This window comes from Zootoca vivipara, chromosome 11, assembly GCF_965207765.1.
Source record: "Zootoca vivipara chromosome 11, rZooViv2.hap1.1, whole genome shotgun sequence".
NCBI lineage: Eukaryota > Metazoa > Chordata > Lepidosauria > Squamata > Lacertidae > Zootoca > Zootoca vivipara.
The window spans coordinates 38,047,129-38,068,674 of record NC_142594.1 but is presented as its reverse complement, the minus strand read 5'-3'; the positions used below and the strand labels follow the sequence as shown (position 1 = coordinate 38,068,674).

The following is a 21,546-nucleotide window of genomic DNA, read 5'->3' as shown; positions in this document are numbered from 1 at the left end:
GGAGCAGGTATTAAAGGGAAACCGGTGTTCTTAAATGTCATCCCTCAGCTAATAAGTATCATAATAATTAATGGCTCTCTGAGCAAAGTTGCTTAAGGTCAGTTCTTTTAAATTCTAAATAAAGCCATTAAATGAAATTTTCAAAAGCATCCTGGTGACATGCCAAGTGGCATTCGCTTTAATTAGGGCCAGCATGCTTATATTCTCTGCACACTCATCCTAAACAAGTGACGAGGAATGAAATCTCATAGACTTGGGATAGCTAAGCGCTGTGGGTTCTAGTCCCACATTGGGCAAAAAGATTCCTGCCTTGATGGAGTTTGGGCTGGGTGGCCCTTGCGGCCCCTTCCAACTTTACAATTCTATGATTCTGTTACTTCAGTGGCATTTCCTTCCATGTGCTTGAACAGCAATGCACACAAGAAACTAGTTCCATTCAGGGATGGATGGATGCAATGAACATGTAAAGTTGAAGTGAATATTAATCTGTAAATTTAGCTTATAAAGTATGTTTTAAATTTAGCTTATAAAGTATGCTTTTATTCGTGTTTCAATTTTGTTTTTCTACTTTGATTTTTATTGACATTTGCAATGTTTGTTTTTTTACATTCTTTGTAAACCACTTTGAGGTTTTTGTTTACAATTAAGTGGCATGCGAATTTTGTTAAATGCCATTAAATGTGGACTGTTTTGTTTTATTAAAAGAAGTAATGCAGCCCTAGGAGATGAGTCCTGAAACTTAAGAGGGGTTACTGCACTAAAATTGTTTATCCCTAGGGCTTTGGTTCACTTTGGGAAAGACCAGATAAAAAGCTTTATTGGCTGTGTGTGCATGCAGTATGCAAAATGGAGAGTCCCCAATCATGCAAATATACAGCAGGGGTGTGGTGGGGAAACCTGTTGACCCTCCAGATGATGCTGGACTACAGCTCCTGATATCCCAGATTATTTGCCATGCTGGATTGAGCCAATGGAAGCTGGAGTTGAACAACACCTGGAAGGCCATAGTTCCCACACCAATATACTCATGTACAACAACTTGCAGACACATAGGCTCCATCTGCACTATACATTCAAAGCAGCATCATAACACTGCACACTGTCATGGCTCTGCCCACACCAAAGAATCCTGGGAAGCATATTTTGTTATGGGTGCTGAGAGTTGTTAGGGGACCCCATTCCTCTCACAGAGCTGCCACTTCCCAAGTGGTTTAACAAGGAATCTGAAATATACTCGGTGTCGAGAGTGAATTTCATGCTCTTTATTCAGCTCATAGTCATCAAGGAGAAGAAGAATGCCCTTTTCCCAAAACCATCTGCTTATATACATTATTTACACAATGGGCTTTGTGTGATTGGCTACTTCAGGGCTACACTTGTGGGCCAATCAGTTTGTGGATTGACTTCTGCCAGCAGCCTGATTGGCTGCTCCTGCAGGCCAATCAGGTTGCGGATTCACTTCCACCTGGAGTTGGATTGGGTGGCTCCTGCGGACCAATCAGACTGCTGATTCTGGATCCTATTGTTCTATGATTAAGCTCAGTACATAACAGAATCCCTCTTTCAAAGGAGCGGAGGTGTCCTCACCCCTGCCTTGCAGGAACAGTAATTGAGGGAGGAGGAAAGGGAGAAGGAAGTTTGCACAGTGTCCCCAGGGAGCCTTCAGTGATGAGAAGCACCCTAAGCCTCTTAGACTAGGAGCCAACAACCCCCCACCCCCAAGACCTCTCTGAAGGAAAGGAAAGGCTTTGGGGGCTCTGAGGGAACTCCTGAGTTGGTTGCTCTCATCTGGGGGAGAGTTCAGAACCAGAAGACATAACATGGGGCAATAGTGTGCTCTGTTTCCAGTCATCGTATTAGGAGCGTGCAGGGGGTTACTTTTGGAATTTTGGTTTCCTTTCTTTTTAAAAAACAACAACAACAGACTTCACAGGGATGGATTGAGCACTAGAAGTGGTAGTTGTTATGCAAACTGAAACAACTGGCAACTGACGGTTAGAGAGAAAAAGCATCAAAAGATAATAAAGGGGTGACAGAAACTAAATACAAGAACCTTTTCATCTAGGCCTCATTATAGGCTTTATATACAAAGCTCCACAAGCTGGTGCATAAATCTTGGATGGCAAGATCAAATGTTTATTTCAATCACGGAGATGAAAACAGAGTTATCTAACAGAAAACTGTCACCTCAGCACGTTTCCACATGAACAAACTTGGGAAGAACTGTACAACTATCCTTAGTTTTCCTTCTTCCCATACTTTTCCTAACATATATACCAGGCATCCCCAAACTTCGGCCCTCCAGATGTTTTGGACTACAATTCCCATCATCCCTGACCACTGGTCCTGTTAGCTAGGGATCATGGGAGTTGTAGGCAAAAACATCTGGAGGGCCGCAGTTTGAGGATGCCTGATATATACTATGAGTGGCCTGGGTCACATGTAAGACTAAACCATGGCTTAGTGTTATGTATGAACCCTGCACAGAAGTTTAATTATAGTTACAGGTTTGTCTATAGCCAACAAACCAAGATCTGAAGCCATGGTTTGTTGTTTGCTTACAAACCTTGGTTTGTTTTAACTATTGCTTGGCATCACATTTGAATCCAGTGCCTTCTCCTTAATTATGGTTACTCTGAACACCATAGCCAAGACACACCACAGACTACAAAGGCAAAAGACTAGTGCAGTTGGAAAAAGGAACCAAACTTTGTAGAAACCATGGCTTGCTTGATTACTGTGGAACCACCGATGGTTTACTCGTAGTTTGTTAAACAAACTATGTCTCTTTATTCCTCTTCCTGTTTTTCTATGCCACTTTTCTCATCTCAGAAATGTAAGAGGCTAGAAATAGGCAAAGGTATTTAGTGTCTTCCTTTACATGTTCTATAATGGCCATCTGTTCCCTAAGGTAGGTGTTCTAACCAAAACAAGTCAGTGTCTTTCTTTTCTTGTATTGTTGCACAATGTACCCACGTACAACAAAAATAGCAGTATGTTTTCTGAAAAATCAAGTGTCTATATATGTTGCTTGATTTCGGATGGTGGGGGGTTGGGGGTGGAATTGAGTCAATTTCCCTGTTTTATAACAAATGCCAGAAGGGCAACAGATTATTTGGGTTTCCCTTCTATATACAAGACATATTGAAAGAACAGTAGACAGATTTTGTAGCTTAGTTTAGGCATCAATAGCTTTGTTTAAAGGGGGGAGGAGAGGGGGTGCACCAAGTCCGCAAGCTATTTTTCACAACCTGTTGGTTAATAAATAAGACTGGGAGCCACGGAAGCTCAGTATTTTCCTAAGTGTGCCCCTGTGTTGCTTTCCTTTGATATAGCTCTGCCGTGATCCAGCTCCTGTTTATGAGGTGCTGCTTGTCTACAGTGGATCTGGGTACATTGTGTAACACCCCTTTAGTTAAAAAGAAGAAAAGGAAATGGTTGTGGTGACTCTACAATTCTTCAGAGGATGGTGTAGGACAGGCTGTTGCAGCGTAAATTGCTACTGTGAGCAGCCCACATCTAAGAGTTTTCAGCAATGTATAAAAGGGAGGCAGTGGTGCAATGAGAAAAGGACTTTGGACTCTACTTAGCAGGAATGAGCTGCAGAGGACCCCAAACTTGGCAGGGCTATCTTATCATACTTTAAAGTGGGTGAAGTAAATATGCACTACCATCTAAAGCAGGAATGGGGAACCAGATGCATTGGGCTACAAATCCCATCTTCCCTGACCATTGGGCTGATGGGAACTAGAGTCCAACAGCAGGGCCGTCTTAAGCATATCCAGTGCCGTGGTGCAAAGCTCCCTCCGGCAAACCCCCCCCCCCCGGTTTCCCAGAGTTTTTTTTAATGAGGATGCCCTGTCGGCGGGGCTGGAGGAGGCAGGAAGAGGCTGGAGGCCTCCCAGCTCAGCTGGCCACATCATGCCGCGGTGGCCTTGGCAGATGGAGGCTCCGGGCGCAGTGCTGCTTCAGCGCGGTATTGCGGAGGCAGGCAAGGGCAACGAGCTGATGCCTGGAGGCGCCACATCCAACCCTGGCACCCTCCAGAATTTGGCGCCCTGGCACCCTGCACCACTAGCCTCTATGGGTAAGACGCCCCTGTCCGACAGTACCTGGGGGACCACAGGTTCCTCAGCCCTGGTCTAAAGGTCTCTGCCCAACCTCCAATGAGTCTCAAATTACCTAAGCGCGCCTCTGAGATGAGGGCTCTTCAGGCAATGATCGTTCATGTGAGGACAGAGGTTTGTTAAGGTGTTCATCTGTGAAACATCAAAGGGAAGCACTGCATCAGATGCACAGCTCATGGCCTCGTCTTTTACTCTTTAAGAACAAAACAGTGTAACTCACCGGGAAGTAAAGAAGCAGTGACCCAAACAGGATAGTCTCCAAGAGAACGAGACCAGATGCCTTAATGCTCTAGAAACGAAAACAAACGGGTACAAGAAATTAGACTGACATAGCCATTGCATTATTCGTTTCACGTTATCTTTTAAAATATTTATAGCAGAAACATTCGGAGGCTTGCAGATGAAATGTCACATTGATGGATTATAATCAAGGTGAATAAATGTTATCGATTTTAGCACAAGACGGAGAAGACTGACCACCTAACAACCAGATTGGTAAATTAATTAACCCAAACACGGAATGCTGGTGTTTAAACTGCTTTCAATACCTGTTAATATGTTTGCTTGTAAGCAGGTTCCCCTCATCAGGATTTACTTCCTAGCAAATAAGGTTGCAGCATTAGCTTTATTGATATCAATATAATATAAGTCAGTGTAAACTGAAGCAGCCCGTTCTAAATAGTTTATTACAGATGCTTGGAGTGTGCTCAGACAGGCATACAGTAATCACATCCATTTCTCCTATATGATTTAAACGGATGGCAATTGTTCACATGGGCTGGGCATTTTCTGTTGCTTCACTTTCCTAGAGGGAAACAGCCTTTCTCTCACCCCAAGCTATTTTCTTTTACTGGCTGATTGAATTTATATCCCACCCTTTCTTCCCCCACCCCCACCCCCAGGCTGCAAGCACACCCACAGTAATAAACAAAAAAATTCAAAAACAGCTACAGTTAAAAATATTATTTCATCCAGTGATCTCAGGATTGCCTGGAACATATTCTTCAGCCACCAAATGTCTGGGGTTTCAAATTTCTCCTGAAAGCTAATAATGTTGGAGACAGATGCACCTCACTAGAGAGCGCTTTGCGACATATAAATGAACCTTTATCCGAACTTAAATCATTATCTGAACTTAAAGGGGAATTTAATTATGATATATACGTATCGAGGCTGAGAGATGGATACCAAAAATGATGGTAATGTACATGATATATGATTTTAGAGCTATTCTAATCAGTTGTGTATGTTTCCTTTTTACAGTCAGCTTTGCTACTGCTATCAAGTAAGTCCAAGGGCTTCTTGAGACAAGGCAGTCGCCCAGTAGCAGGTATAAGCAGTCCACCACAGCTGAAAATCTAGGGAACTGAAACTCTAGAATGTAATTTTCCAAGGGGGAAAAGCCTTACTTTTTAAAATGCCCCCAAACTCTCTTCTGGGGAGCAAAACTGCTTTACAGTGGCCTGATTATCTCTTTGGCACTGCCTTTAATTATTTCAACTATTTTGGCTTGCAGAATCAGAGTACATGCAATTCATGGCTACTGGCATTTTGGAATGTACATAATATTCAGAAGGCAAATTGCTTCTTTTCTTTTGCCTCTTCTCCTATACCACCAGGGCCATCAGAACAGCCTTCAGCAATGCATAGAGCAGTGGTCAAGGGAAAACAGAACCTGGAGGAGTTTAGGCATTCCCCAATGAGTAATGCACTCTTGCTGCCATTCAATCATTTCTGCTGGGACCACTCAGCGGCTTATTGTGCTAGGAGGGAATCTGCTGTTCCTCCACCCTAGAGAATCATTAAATATCTCTTTGCCAAAATGATGCAGCTGTCTTTGGGCATTGCCGTTTCCCACAGGCTGACAAACCAGGCAGCTTCTTTGGCATAATGAAGGTTGTCATCTAATGTCAAAACATTTCCATGCTGCCCTCTGCAATGGCTACACTTTTGCTAGCAAGCTGGCATTAATGACTGCACATGTAGTATACATATAGGAAAATGACCAGGGAAACACCAGCATAATTTCCTTAGACAGCTCAAGCTAATGTGCCAGAGCACCAGATATCAAAACCCAGTGCTAGGAAATTTCAGTTGGTGTAGAATATTAATGTCCACAACGGATGCCGGTCGGCTGATAGCTGGATCTAAACCCATCCTAAGCAGCAATGCCTGGTGATGGTTATGCAATGGCTTTGTGCTCCCAAAAGTCACTGTGATGTTTGTAAGGATGGGACAGAAGGAGAAGGAAGGAGAGAGAGAGGTATGAAAGTGTCCTGCTCAGTAGCAAATCGTATGGTGAGGCAACAGTACTCCTGACCTCCCAACAGCTGAGTCAGCTGCTGCTTACCAGGAAAGAGATGGGGAAAGTGAAAGGGAGGTCAGCACAGTGCAAACACACCAGCCAAGCCAATATGGCATTCCTGCCAGCGCCTTTGCGCTCTGCTAACCTCCCTGCCTCCTCACTCCATCACAGCAGCAACTCAACTGCTGGGAAGTCAGGTGAACACCATTGCCGCACCACACCATCAGCTACTGGACCTTCTTCTATAAACTCTAGCTTGCCTGTATGGTTAGTTTTTAATGCCTATCCATGGACTGTTCATGCATACCCGGGGGGGGGGGGATAAGCTATTTAAGACCCAGTGATAAGTGTATTCTTTTGAAAGTACATTACATTGATTTCAGTACAAGTGAATATATTTAAGACTGCAGTCTATGTAGAACAGATATAGCACTATAGAAGGTGCTGGCAGAGGCTCTTTGGCTGTCACTCTTTGGGGATAGAGGGGGATTTCATTTAGTCCACATTTTTTAACGAACTAGCCTAATTCGCACCCCCACCCCTGGATGGATCATAATGCATGGATCATAACATAATTGTTCTTCAGATTGCACACTTCCTTGAATTTCAAAGTTCTCAAATAAAAAGAATAATAATAAAAATGCAAAGATGCAAATTTTAGAATACCGGTAAAGTATTTTTAGAATTGTGCCAGATAATATATGCAATGATATAAGCACTGTGCGACAAAATAGGCATTTAAATGCATTTTAAAATATGAATTTCCATACGGATCACAGATTACGGCAGAAATAAGACAGAACAGACTTACGAATGAGCACATGTGAAATAGATGCAGAATGGAAATAGAATAATCCTACTCAGCCGATAAGAGAAAATATCAAGCACAAAAATGCCAATATTTCAGCATTTACATTCCTGGGTTTTGACCTGTCTCAGATTAAAGGAAATGTGATGGTGGCAGTTCTGCATACATTACCAGGGCAGTCTCGAGCAGGTCGGGCGCCCTGGCGCTGAGGGGCAGAGATCGCTCCGGCACCCCCACCCTCGCAGGGCACAGCATGGCTTCTGCGTGGCTTTGCCGCACAGCGCCCCGCCTACCAGCCCGGCGCCCTGCACCACCGGGAGTCTACCTAGAGCCGGCCCTGTACATTACCCTTCGGGATCTTGAAATTCTCCCTTTTTTGTCTTTTCCCTTGGATGCTTCCCATTTTGAGTGGGCCTTGGGGGTGTGGCAGGACACTTAAATGGCTGTCAGATACAAGAAGAGCTTTAAGAGGCAGGACCACAAAATGGCACAGGCAAGCCTCTCCATCAATGAAAAGAATGGCACCTCTGTCACCCACCAGGATGCTCACTCACAGAGCCAAAACATCTCTTCTGTTCAGAACAGAAGGGTGGGTGGGTGACTGGTCCCAAATGGAGTATGGGCATATTTAAGGGGATGTGCCAGTACAAATAGGAAGTGGGCAGGAAGAGCAAACCAACTTTCATACACTGTGGATTTTTAAAAGGACATTTACTGAGACCTTTCACGAGTGTGAAGAGCAGAGCCGTCTTTCCTATTGGGGCTACTGGCGCGTTGCGACAGGGCACTGGCGCCTCAGGGGCGCCCCAGAGAGTTGGGGAGCTGCACGGCTTTGCCAGCAGTCTCCCCTTTCCCTGCACGCTGGTTCGAGTCACAGCGCCCCGCCGGCAGCGCCGCCCTCGCCCGCCTCTTCTCAGGCTGCGGGTGCTGTTGCAGGAAAGCCGTCCGTGAGCCTCCAATCGGCGCGGCAGCCAGGGCTCCCTGGCCAGTGGGGGGCGCCCGAGGGATCTCTGCACCACGACGCCTGATAAGGTTAAGACGGCCCTGGTGAAGAGCCACACTGGCATTCATGGACATGTTGATGACCCATTTACATGACTGGGGCAGTTACGCATTTAAATATATGAAGGCCATCTTTAATTTTGCACTCGATATAGTCATTTCACCACAACGCAAAAGGAAATGCTTTCATACAAAACACAAGACATACATTAGCAAGATGATAAAAAGGACTATGGGCAACAAAAAGAGGCAGAGGGCACAATTGCACAACGGTCCAATTGCCCAAGTTTAAGAGTTGGTGACAAAATGTGGCTCATGCCTCTCTCCTGCAGTATGTATTTTTGTAGGCGGTAGCCTTTTCTGGTGCATGTTGCACATTAAAAAATGCATGCACCACCCTTGAGCTAGCATGCTCTGGGGACAAGCTTATTACACAACCTAAAGAAGGGTAAAACTATAAAATAACAATCAAGATAAAGCAAGCCTAGTAATGCAGCCAAATTCAGCAATAGAAACCAGCAGAGAGCAATAAAACTATCAGAGTAAAAACCAGCTGGCTGATTTGCTGGAGGAAAGTAGAAAAAGAGGGGGGAGGAGGAGGACGACGACAACGACATCATGCAGGCCTCACTGGGAAAGGCATTTCAGAGAAAAAAATTCAATACAGGTAGAATAAGGGTGGGTGAGGTTTTTGGATTGAGGGCCATATTGACACATTGGCAACTCTCCTGGGGCTACATGGTCAAGTAGGCGTGGCGGATGTGGAAAAGTAGGTCTGACCAAGATGGGATCATGGACATGGTATAATCAGTAAATGAATACTTTCCAAGTGAATCTCCCTCTCCCACCCACTTAATTCATTTAATTAACTTTTCCCTCTTTTCTCCCAAAGTCATTCCTTTGTCTTCCAACTGACTGCATTCCATCTTCCCCCTCTGCCACCAAACCAAAGCAACACACCATTTGCACACCCATGCTTTTATTATTAAGCAATAAAGTGTTGCTGCTGGCTACTCTGCTTGTCCCATTTTGATCCACGTGGGCAGCACTTGGGACAGATTGCCAGTGACTCTTGTGTCTTTAGCCACTGACAGCATTGCAAGCAGCTACTGAACACAGCTATTAATAAGACTACAAGAAATTAGCTCTCTAGGACTGCTATTACAACAAGGAATCAAAAACAAGGCAAGACTGGGCTGTTTGGCGAGCTGGAGAAATGGAACCTGGCTGATTTAAACTGGAAAGGGCTTGGAGAAGCTCTGAGGATGTTATATATATATAAAAAAAGAACCATGAAAAAGGATGGGGGGAATTGGGATCTTTATTTAATTTATTTGCATTGTCTTAAGTCTTCAGGTTTTGCTGCAGTGAAATGTCAGGGGGTCCCTGCAGGTTGCAATAAACTTTTGAGGGCCGTGTATTGGTTATGGATTGCCCACCCATGAGCCAAAGGAAAACTCCCATGTATTCTCTTTGAAGGTGTAAACTGAGCCTTCAAAATCAACTTCACGCATTTGGAGTGTGCATACTCAGGAGTAACAACTTTGCTAGAATTTCTACCACACACACACACAAATTTGGAAGCCTTGTAGTGCTTCTGCAATTCCTTGTAGATATATAAAGCTCTGCAAGCTCATTTTTCTTCTGATTTGGGAAAGTAGGCTTCATTATCTCCAAGCCATATATTTGTCAAAAATGCTTATGCCAAAGGCCAGGTTTATCTCTAACTGTCTAGCTAGACTGTGGATACCACTTTAAAACTGAGGTTTATTTGTGTGTGTGTGTTTTCCTTGAAAAGGCAGAAGAGGAAGGAAAGAACAAGAAGTCATCAATCACAAATGAATCGCATCCAGGAGGAAAGAGTATTAGTGTTCCCCAAGCAATTCTTCCGTTCACCCACCTCCTGATCTTTTTCTCTAACACAAGAAATGTAAATCTGTCAAGGTATGTTATGATGAAGATAAGTTGCTCTGTGTCTTCTGCTATAGAGACTCTGTTCCGCACTGTATACATGATCCTTTGAAGGCTTGAGGTCTAAAAATACACACTGCAGGCTGATACGAAAGGAATCCTGTAGCCAAGGTGGCAAAGTATATTCTTTAAGATCCGCCTTCCCAAATGGGTGCATCCCAGATGTTTCGGCATGGCCAACAGCCAGGAGTTGTGGCCCCAAACACCTGGAGGGCATTAGGTTGCGGAAAGCTGCTTAAAACAGTCCTCTAACCAGGGTTTGCTAATGCAGATATGGAATTCTCTGTTTCCTTTGTGTTTGCTCACCGGTCAGACATCCCTCCATGCAGATGCTGGCGGTATTTGCTGACACCAGATTTTGTTGCTATTGTTAACCAACAACCTGTGGATTGTATGTACCGTAATTAAATTGTTCAAATGACATGGTTCTGTGGCGTGTTCTGTGTTTTGCCTTCAACCAGAACCTTCGGTGGAGGAACATAGAATTGTAGAGTTGGGAGGGAACACAAGGGTCATCTTGTCCAACCCCCTGCAATGCAGGAATCATTTGCCCAACATGGGGCTTGAACCCAGAACCCTGAGATTAAGAGTCCCATGCTCTACTAACTGGGCTATCCAGGAGCTGTCCAATGTACTTAATCTAGTTATGAAGGAAGAAAATGTAAATATGAAGAAAGCAGCTTTTAGGCACAAGGACCTTCCACTGCAATATGAAAGGTGCTGAGGGATGAAGGGTCCCTGAGAATTCAACAGAATCCTCTCCCCACCCAGTGCATATGCACAGGTACATAGGTGTGACTCCCACAATGCTATCCAGCCTTGATTACAAGTTGCTTATCCTTCAGACGCAAGCAACACAAAGAAGTCTAGAGCAAGATCAGTGGCTCCCAAACCTTTTCAGGCCATTGCCCTCTTGGTTCCATAAACTCATCCCCAGCGACCCCTACCCTATCATGTAAAAAGCATTATTCAGAATAGTGGTTTGTACAACCCACTAAGGAAGACAACAACACAATATAATTCAAAACAGTAACAATTAATTGCACATTTATTCAAAAGCAAATTAAAACTATTTTGTTTAGTTAATTAAACAAAATGGTTGAATTTGATCCAGTGATAGCAGCTTGTCTAAGTTGGATAGTCATTCACTTCCAGTGCCCCCCTGCCTTGCCTTTTAAGTACTGTAATCCCTCTGCCCCCCAGGGGGGCAGTACTGCCCACTTTGGGGACCTCTGGGCTAGTTGGGGGATATGGGAGTTACACACAGCCTCTCCTATAGTTGCTGTGTGCCCATGGGCTTTGTGTGAGCATAGGCAGGGAAGCAAGGTTCTCCTGCATTTACGGGAATTGTCTTTGCCTGGGTGCTGCATCCACAGATATCTGGCCTGTGGCTGGCCCTGTTCTGTGGAACAGCATTCCTGAAGAGGCGCCAGCTACCTGCACCTTCCAGAAACAACTGAAGACTCTTTTTTTTTGTTCTGTCAAGCTTTCCAAACTGGATGAATAGGCCTCTGCCACAGGGGCCTCCACTGAATAGTTTGCTAAATTCATTTGCCTCTATTATTTGTGCTGTTTTATAACTCCTTTTAGCTATTTTTTATGATATTATGTACATCACCTTGAAAGAGAGATGCAGAAGGTGATTGAGAATATAATAACCATAACCCCGTCTTAAAGTCGCCAGTGTGTGCACCGCCGCAAGACAATTACTTTATTGACATATCAGGACCATTTAAAATGTCAACTGACACTCATCTCATTTGTGTATGCTTATGTATATATACATAATACAACAGAATATTACGTACGTTCACAGACATGCATATTCATTGATCAAAGGCCAACGCAAAGCTATGTTCCCTGAATTAAAAGCATTCTGCCTTTGTTTTTCCAGTGAACACTTGGGAGGCTAATTTCCATTCATGATGCATGTCTCCTTAACAGTATCAGTTATTTAAGAGAGCCATTAGAAGCCTATGGTATTACCATAATGAAGCAAAACTTTAGAGAGTTAGAACAGAGCTCTTCAGATAAGTTACCACCAGGCTGTTAAACAGATGCCTTTTCTCGGTAATGGGATTACAGGACTGATGTACAGGCAACTCTCTCTGTAACATAAATCACAATTGTAGCAAACACATGTCTCATGATCACGACAAACACAAAGGATTTGCCACGGAAAGAAAGAAAAGGGGGGTGGGTGGAAACAAAACAGGGAGGCAGTAAAGTTGTTGAAGCCTGTTCCGAGGTTTCCTGCCAGGCATTTAATTGGGGGAACTGACAGGAAGTTATCCAACACAGAATCTGTTAGATAGATGCAGTTGCTTGTGCAATGATTGCTTAGGAAAGCTAAATAGAAATGCCTGTCTATTTATAGAAAGAGGTGATTGCAGCTATTAATTTGAGCAGTGGGATTCAAGTATTTTATGGGCATTTGATTTCGCTGGTTTCTGAGTAAACTGGAAGGCTATTTTAAGGCTGAATCGTTCTGCACAGAGCTGTCACAGCATTTTCTTTTTTATTAAAAATTTTCTTGGCTTACAAAAGTACATGCCTTGTCTCTTTCAGGTTGTACAGTCTTTCTTACAAATCAGTTACATTTGTTGTGAGACATTAGTGTTGAGTACAGTATAAGGTTGGGGGAGAGGAAGGCTGGGGTGGTGAGGCTTTTATTACTTTTATATAGTGTACGTGTGTGGTTTCGTGTCAGCGTCAACTGGGTAGGTTCGCTTTCTATTCATTTATTACATTTCCTTGGTAGTGAGAGGTATTGGGGGCCAGGATGTGGCTGGTTGTCTGCGGTTGTCTGCAGTGGGGTTTGTTTGCATTTGTGAGGGGTGGAGGCTTACCTTCCAAGTCCCAGACTGCAGAATCCGGGACCGGCAGCCGTGTGACACCGGAAGTTGTGTCAACGTAACTTCCGGTGTTGCTTTGCCCTTCCATGGGCACCAAAAATGGCCACCGCCGGCTTCGAAAGTCGCTTGTACGCATGTCAGGAAGTGCGTCGACGCAACTTCCGGTGTCGCTCTGCCCATCTATGGGCACCCAAAATGGCCGAAACTGGAAGTCGCTTCTATGCACTTCCGGACATGCGTAGATGCGACTTTTGAAGCCGGCGGTGGCAATTTTTGGTGCCCATAGAAGGGCAAATTGGAAAGGAAAAAAATGGCCGCCAGCAGGAGAAAATAACGGAGAAAAACGGGAGACGGAGTGATACGGGGGACCACCGGGAAAAGGTAAGTAAAAACGGGGTTTCCCGGGGAAAACGGGGTACTTGGCAGCTATGGGTGGAGGGCTTGTTGGGTCAGGTTAGCTAGATTGATTCATATGCTGTCAGCGGATTCTTGTTGCTGTGTTGTTGGACTGTGTATGTGATAAACGGTAGCCATACTGGGGTGAAGGCGTCTTCTTCTATTTGTCCCCGTGTCAGTTTCAGTTTATTGTTTAGTTTTTCTAGTAAGGCTGTTTCCCATACCATTGGTCCATGTTTATTCCTGACAGGTATCTCCAGTGTCTGGCTAGGAGGTTTCTGGCTGCTGAGAGTAGGTGGGTTATAAGCTCTGTATAATGTGAATGGTCATTATGATCTTGGAAGATGTTCAGTAGGGCCAGTTCTGAGGTGACTTCTGGTACCTGTGTAGTTATTTTGCATATTTTATTTATTTATTTCAAGAAGTCTGTGGCTGCAATCTAAATACTTCAACGTTAATGGCTGGGGAAGCAGGCAGGAGGAAGACACATAGAGGAGGTTTGGATGGCCTGTAGAGGACTGTGATTGCAAGTGGGGGGGGGCAACTAGATTGGAATTCAGCACTTTGCAGATCTGGGCAATTAACTTCTGACTAGAGATGGACCAGGGATGGATAGACCAACCTGTTTCCATTTTGTGTCATTTTCACATGCACCCAAACATAGGTCCATTCCATTCAGTGGGGAGGGAGTTGCATGGGGAAAAAACCACATATAAATTGTACTCATTCTTCCTCTAAAATAAGCATGTTTGTAGGCTTTTAAATTTCCCCCTAAAACACAAACTTTTGTGAACTTTTTTGAACCAAAACCGCATTGCAAAATCCAACCAAGTGCATAATCCAATTGAAAGCTACAATCTGATTGGCAGGAATGAAAAATTAGGTTGGTTTGCTTCAAAACGTGGACCAAACGAATTTCTCCTCTAACTCTACACCAGAACCTTCGATTTTGACTGTGACAAATTTGGGTCACTCCCTTATGGGCAAAGCACACTTACGACACATAAAAAAAAAAAAAACAGGCAGGAAGATTAGAAGGGGGGAAATGTTTCCAAGTTTACCTTTGCTTTGCGAAACCGGTAGACCACGAGCATGCTTATGAAGTCCAACAGCATACAGAGAGTTTGGAATGAGATGATAGCTAGCCGTAAATACTTGTCCTCCTGTGCATAGCAGGGAGTATCATCTGTGCAGTAAGAACATCCTTCCCTGCAGGGTAAGCAGCTGTAGATTTTCTCCGACATCTCGCCTCCAGAAAAATGGCTCTCTGCAACCTTTCCTAAAAGTATCAGATATAGGGAGGGCAGGAGAGAGAGAGAGAGAGAGATAAAATGGGGGGGTGTTGGAGGGGCCATTTGCGTGCCTTCCTGGTGACCCATGTTCCGCCCTCCCATTTTTCTGAACCATATAAAGTTTTGAGACAAAGCTGCCATTTTGGAGGTAGTGCTAATGAAACGACCCCTGTGTTGCAGACTTGAGTCAAAATACCAAAAAAAGAGGCAACAGGCCATCTTGCGCCCGTATCCCTGGGGGTCCTGTGGGACATTTTAGATGTGGCAGGTGTCCCACTTGCCCTCTGGCCTTGCAAACCAAGGTGATTTATAATGAAAAGACCAAATTCAAGTTTGTTATCAACCATTTCAGTACGTGCCAAACAAAAGAGGTGGTATATTTAATTAGATGCCCATGTAATTTATTTTATATAGGGTCAACACATGGGCACGTGGGCACACGTATCAGTGAACACCGATCCCGCATTAGGAATGCGGTTTGGGAAGCACCCCTGGTTGAGCATTTTTTAAGCTAACAATCATTCAGACTCGGATTTGCTTTACACCGTATTGTGGATTAACAGGAGGAAGGTGAACGCTAAACATGATTATGTATAATTATTAAGACAAAAAGAATCACAATTTATTTTTATGTTCAAAACGCTTCATCCAGAAGGACTGAACTCTGAGTTAGATTTGAATTCTTTCATCTAATTATATTACTTTTAGGATCTTGAGGTTGCATGTAACTTGATTAACTTGTCTTGATTAACTTGATTAACTAGGGTGTTACCTGTGGTGGAACTGTATATTAAGCTTTCCACTTCCTGCTTCAGGCAGCAGGGGTTACATATGTGTATGGTCCCTGTTCCGCAGATTGTATACAAACACTAAGGTATGTTTTATTTTTGTATTTTTCTGTATTTTTTCAATGTTAAGATATTATGGACTGTATAGACTCGTGTCCATGCTGGCCATTGGTCTTAATTTAATGTATGACATAATTAATGATATATATTTATTTGATTTATTTTTTTGTAGTTAAAAAACTGAAGAAGACCAAACCGAAACAGTATGATTACCTTGGATCACTGTCTTGCATGTTGTTATAAAGATAAAAATAGATATATTTCGCCCGTTGGAATTGGTTGACGTGTTGCCTCTTTTTTTGGTATTTTGGAGGTAGTAGCAGAAGCCAACCAGATACCTGTGGGAAACCAACAAGAAGTTCCCAAGCACAAGAGGGCTATCCCATCCTGTGGTTTGCAGCAACTTATATTCAGAAGCATGCTGCCCCCAACTATGGAGGCAGAGCACAGACTTTCTGTCTAGTAGCCACTGATAGCCATAAAGGTAAAGGTAAAGGGACCCCTGACCATTAGGTCCAGTCGTGACTGACTCTGGGGTTGCGCGCTCATCTCACATTATTGGCCGAGGGAGCCGGCGTACAGCTTCCAGGTCATGTGGCCAGCATGACAAAGCCGCTTCTGGTGAACCAAAGCAGCGCACAGAAACGCCGTTTACCTTCCCGCTGTAGCGGTTCCTATTTATCTACTTGCACTTTGACGTGCTTTCGAACTGCTAGGTTGGCAGGAGCTGGGACCAAGCAACGGAAGCTCACCCTGTCACAGGGATTCGAACCACCGACCTTCTGATCAGCAAGCCCTAGGCTCAGTGGTTTAATGCACAGCGCCACCTGGGTCCCTACTGATAGCCATATCCTCCATGAATTTGTCTTACCATTTCTCCAAGTATGAGGTCACAAGGCTCACTATGGAAGTGTGCCAGCCCAGTTTGTGTGTGCCTGCCTAGACTGGCTGTCAGGGCTGGAGTCAGATGCAGGTCAGCACAAAGAAGCAGAGTTAGCTATCAGTGACTGTTAGCTCTTTATTCGAGGAAATGACATACAACTCAGCTACACTTCCCAGTAGCTCTTGCCCCTATAGAGCAGTTGCCAGGACTGAAGGGGCCTCCCACCCCTTCTGAGGCTCCCTCTCTTCTGGATGTCTCCCAAGCAGTCTCAAACTGCATCTGTTCAACTCTGGACTCTCCCCTTACTATCCTGCACGTTCTTGGAGACAAAGGGGGAGCTTGTCACAGCAGGAGAGGGACACTCCCTGGATTCTTCAGCAGCCTCTTGACCCACCCACCCCCCGCTTCAGCCTCAAAGTCTGAACTGCTCCCTGTCACAGGGTCCTCCTGCTCACTAAACCCTGTCCCTCCAGTATCCAGCACCTCCTCCCAATCTTTCCCTTCTGACATCTCCTCGGTGTCCCACCACCAATCCCTGGCCTCTAAGCCTTCCTCCTCTGGGATTTCCCTTGGGGGTTCCCCATCTGACGCCTTCCACCACTCCTGGCACTGGCCAACTGCAGGCTAGACTAGCATGATCACTGGCTTTAAGATTGTTGTTGTTGTTGTTTAGTCGTTTAGTCGTGTCCGACTCTTCGTGACCCCATGGACCATAGCACGCCAGGCACTCCTGTCTTCCACTGCCTCCCGTAGTTTGGTCAAACTCATGTTCGTAGCTTCGAGAACACTGTCCAACCATCTTGTCCTCTGTCGTCCCCTTCTCCTAGTGCCCTCAATCTTTCCCAACATCAGGGTCTTTTCCAAGGATTCTTCTCTTCTCATGAGGTGGCCAAAGTATTGGAGCCTCAGCTTCAGGATCTGTCTTTCCAGTGAGCACTCAGGGCTGATTTCCTTAAGAATGGATAGGTTTGATCTTCTTGCAGTCCATGGGACTCTCAAGAGTCTCCTCCAGCACCATAATTCAAAAGCATCAATTCTTCGGCGACCAGCCTTCTTTATGGTCCAGCTCTCACTTCCATACATCACTACTGGGAAAACCATAGATTTAACTATATGGACCTTTGTCGGCAAGGTGATGTCTCTGCTTTTTAAGATGCTGTCTAGGTTTGTCATTGCTTTTCTCCCAAGAAGCAGGCGTCTTTTAATTTCGTGACTGCTGTCACCATCTGCAGTGATCAAGGAGCCCAAGAAAGTAAAATCTCTCACTGCCTCCATTTCTTCCCCTTCTATTTGCCAGGAGGTGATGGGACCAGTGGCCATGATCTTGGTTTTTTTGATGTTGAGCTTCAGACCATATTTTGCGCTCTCCTCTTTCACCCTCATTAAAAGGTTCTTTAATTCCTCCTCACTTTCTGCCATCAAGGTTGTGTCATCTGCATATCTGAGGTTGTTGAATTTCTTCCGGCAATCTTAATTCCTGCTTGGGATTCATCTAGTCCAGCCTTTCGCATGATGAATTCTGCATATAAGTTAAATAAGCAGGGAGACAATATACAACCTTGTCGTACTCCTTTCCCAATTTTGAACCAATCCGTTGTTCCATATCCAGTTCTAACTGTAGCTTCTTGTCCCACATAGAGATTTCTCAGGAGACAGGCTTTAAGATTGTGATTTCTCAGGAGACAGGCTTTAAGATTGCGATTTCCCAAATATTTGCCCTTCACCTCCAATTCCTCACCCCTGCAGGAAATGCCTGACCCTTCTGCCTACCTGCTGATGTCCATCTAGGCTGCAAGTATCCTTTCAAGACCCTGATCAAATTGGGCAGTGAGTTTCCTCTGCAGGCCTTGGCCTTGAACAGGACCATTTCCCTCTCCCTGCCCTCAGCTGGAGTCAGTTCTCCTACTGAGCCTTTGCTGGTCCTTCAAAAAAAAATAATGAACTGGGCTGTTTTTCTGGTGTTTGCATCAGGAGCAGAACCCCAAATGGAAATCCATCTGCCCTGCTATCTCAGCAACCCACTTCAGCCTCCCAGTTCTGTCTCGACCTACAACTGTGCAGCCTCACCGAAAGCAGAAGGATGGCAAAGTTTTCGTTGGGAAAAGCATCTGGCCGGCAAAATCTTGATTATTAATGATGGTGAGCAAGCAGGAACACAGCTTGACTTTCAGGTTCCTTGCTGGGTTTGCAGAGCTGGCAGTTTAGATAAACAATCTTTTTAAAACTAATGTGCCGAGGAAATTTCACAGAGCATCAGAGGCTGCACAAACAAACAAAAAATCTCCACAAATTTCACTCCGGCAACGTTGCCTTCTAAAGTAGGGTGAAAAATGTGTGCATATATAAAGGTAACAACACTTCTGGCCCCCTCTAACCCAGTTTTTTTTTCCAACTGAATCGCTGCTCCCCATCTGGGGAGCAACCATATAACTGTAGTAATTAAGCAAAATTCTGCTCAGTTAGCAGACAGCTAAGGCAAAACATGACCCACAGAGGCTGCAATCCAAAACATGCTTACCAGGCAGGAAGTCCTATTGAAACAGTGGTGCTGACATCTGAGATACACAAATGGACCTTTTTTATGTATTGCATTGCATTTCATTTCATTTAAATGCTACAAGGCAGTGTATATGCCCTGTTTCTCCGAAAATAAGACGTAGCCATAAAATAAGCCATAGCAGGATTTTTAAGCATTCGAGGAATATAAGCCATACCCCGAAAATAAGACATAGTGATAGGCGCAGCAGCAATGCTGGCTGCAGCAGCAGAAGGAGGAAAACTATAAGACATCTGCTGAAAATAAGCCATAGTGGGGGGTTTTTGAGGCAAAATAAATATAAGACGGTGTCTTATTTTTGGAGAAACACGGTAATATTAAGAAACAGAATACTACGATGGCATAAATTAAAAAAAAACTACTAAAGACTGATTGGTAAAATAATTTTAAAAATCATATTCCATATTCCAAAGGTCTGTCAATGAAATACAGCTTTTAAAAGATGTCCAAAAGAAGGCAGGGCCTGCCACATTCAAGACCTGATCCCTGATAAAGGCTGGCCAAACTTCAGGGAGCATGGAGGACCACCAAAACTGCCCCATCAGAAGATCTAAGTGATTGAGGTGGAGCATAAGGAACCACGAAGTCCTTGCGGTAGCCTACTTTGGGCCCAAGTTGTTAAGACAAATTAATCCTGCGCAAGCTTCTGCACTGCTACCAACTTTATCCATTTTGCTCTTATTTTGAATCTACAGCCCTGCCATCCCTCTTCACAGCTGCATTTTCTTGCTCCAGGAACATTTTACATTCTAATACTTCTGTCCAGAGTCATCTCTCTTCTTGTCAGACTTCAGCCAAAAAAAAACCCTCCCCAAAAGCTCTGCAAACAGACCTCCAGGTCCTGCTGTTTTTTGGGGTTTTTTTGCAGCAACCATCGGCCTGCACCAGTTCCTCATCTTGCATTCATTTCCACAAAATCACCTCTTGGATTCCCAGAGTAACAGCCCTTTTTATGTTGCAGTGGAGGCGACAGGCTACATTTTACATTTTGAATTAGTAGCTTTTCTTTCATCGTTTGACAACCTTCACCACTCTTGACACTAGCTGTCTCGCCCTTTGGTTTTGATAAGACACATATATCCCGTCTGGCAGGCTGAGAGTCACATCAAACAGCTACATCTTCAAGGATGAAGGGAATTTCCGAATGTATCACATTATGCCAAAGAAGGTTTTGCTTTTTTTTTTAAAAAAAAAAAAGTCCTTAAATTTACTTGCATATAAGTACTATTTAATCAACAGTACTTTGCTTAATTTAATTTTTTTGTTTTGGTGTGTGGGCCATTTATTTTCAAGTGAGAAAACACTGAAAGTCTTTTTTTATTATTCATTATATGTTTACTAAATTTATATGCCAGCTCTTCTTCAAAGAGTGGCAAATATGTCAATACTAAAACAGTAAAATTTAAACTTCTAAAAAGAGTTAAGAACTCATGAAAGGAACCACCTACCCTCAAACTAATACTGTAATTTTAGGGTTGCCAGGCACAGGACTTTCAGCCATCAAATGCCTGGGTAACACTTTTAAATCTCTCTGTTTGTTTAAATCTAGTGGCAAATGCAAATAAAGTTTATATCTATCTAAATCAAAGGAACCTCTAGTAAGCTAAAGCCATGCTACGGAATGCCATGTGTGAGAGAAAGCCTATGTGAATGACTGGCAATGCCATTTCCCCCTTGCCTGTAGGCTGCAACTACACATTACATTTATAAACATGGGTTCTCAAGCAGGTAATAAAACGTGGAAATGGAGGAAGCCTTTGCAGCAGAGAACCAGAAGGAAGGAACACCTCCTGCGCCTATTGATTCTTCCCTGGGTTTACTTCTGTTCCTGGAGCCCAGCTGGATAACACAGAAAACATGGGATGGCTCAGAACCCCATGTCTTCATTGTAAAATATGGTTCTGCCTTTAATCATTGCAATAGAATAGCAGTCATCGTGAAACCTTCTGTCCATGGCTAAAAAGTCAATGGGGAAAGAACTGCGAATTGTCAACTCTCCCAAAGTAATGTAGTTTTTGCTTCATCTTGCCATTTTTCCAGCTGCAAGAATCAGGGATCTGCACAGAAACTCAGAAATAGCAGAAAGCACTAGATGTACAGGAAATGTCTTTGAGTGTTCATGAACAGATGATCATCAATCTCCTCTACCAGACCGCCCAAACTCAATGCTGTTCACTTACCTAGGGACTGACTCTACCCTAGCTAGTGGAACTGTACTTAGATTACCCCATCAACATCTCCCTGCTAGAGGTCACTGCCTGTGCTAACTATGGCATGCCAAGATTTCAAAAACTGGGATTCCAGGTCTGGGAATCCTGAGATAACCCTCATCAGAATTTTTCAGAGATTTACTACACTAGATCACATGGTAGACTTGAGCAGCCTTTCAATGTATAAAGCAGGCTTCCTCAACCTCAGCCCTCCAGATGTTTTGAGACTACAATTCCCAGCATCCCTGACCACTGGTCCTGCTAGCTAGGGATCATGGGAGTTATAGGCCAA

At 44.1% G+C, this 21,546-nt stretch overlaps 1 protein-coding gene across 1 annotated transcript in view; it reads right to left on the bottom strand.

Moving 5' to 3' along the window:
• Nucleotides 1-21,546, bottom strand: part of GPR158 (G protein-coupled receptor 158) — a 122,035-nt gene that overhangs the window by 39,200 nt on the left and 61,289 nt on the right. The window contains exons 4-5 of the mRNA XM_035129637.3: nt 14,526-14,743; nt 4,348-4,416 (exon numbers count right to left, since the gene is read on the bottom strand). Of these exons, the coding sequence (XP_034985528.3) occupies nt 4,348-4,416; nt 14,526-14,743 (287 nt within the window). The remainder of the gene's footprint in view (nt 1-4,347; nt 4,417-14,525; nt 14,744-21,546) is intronic.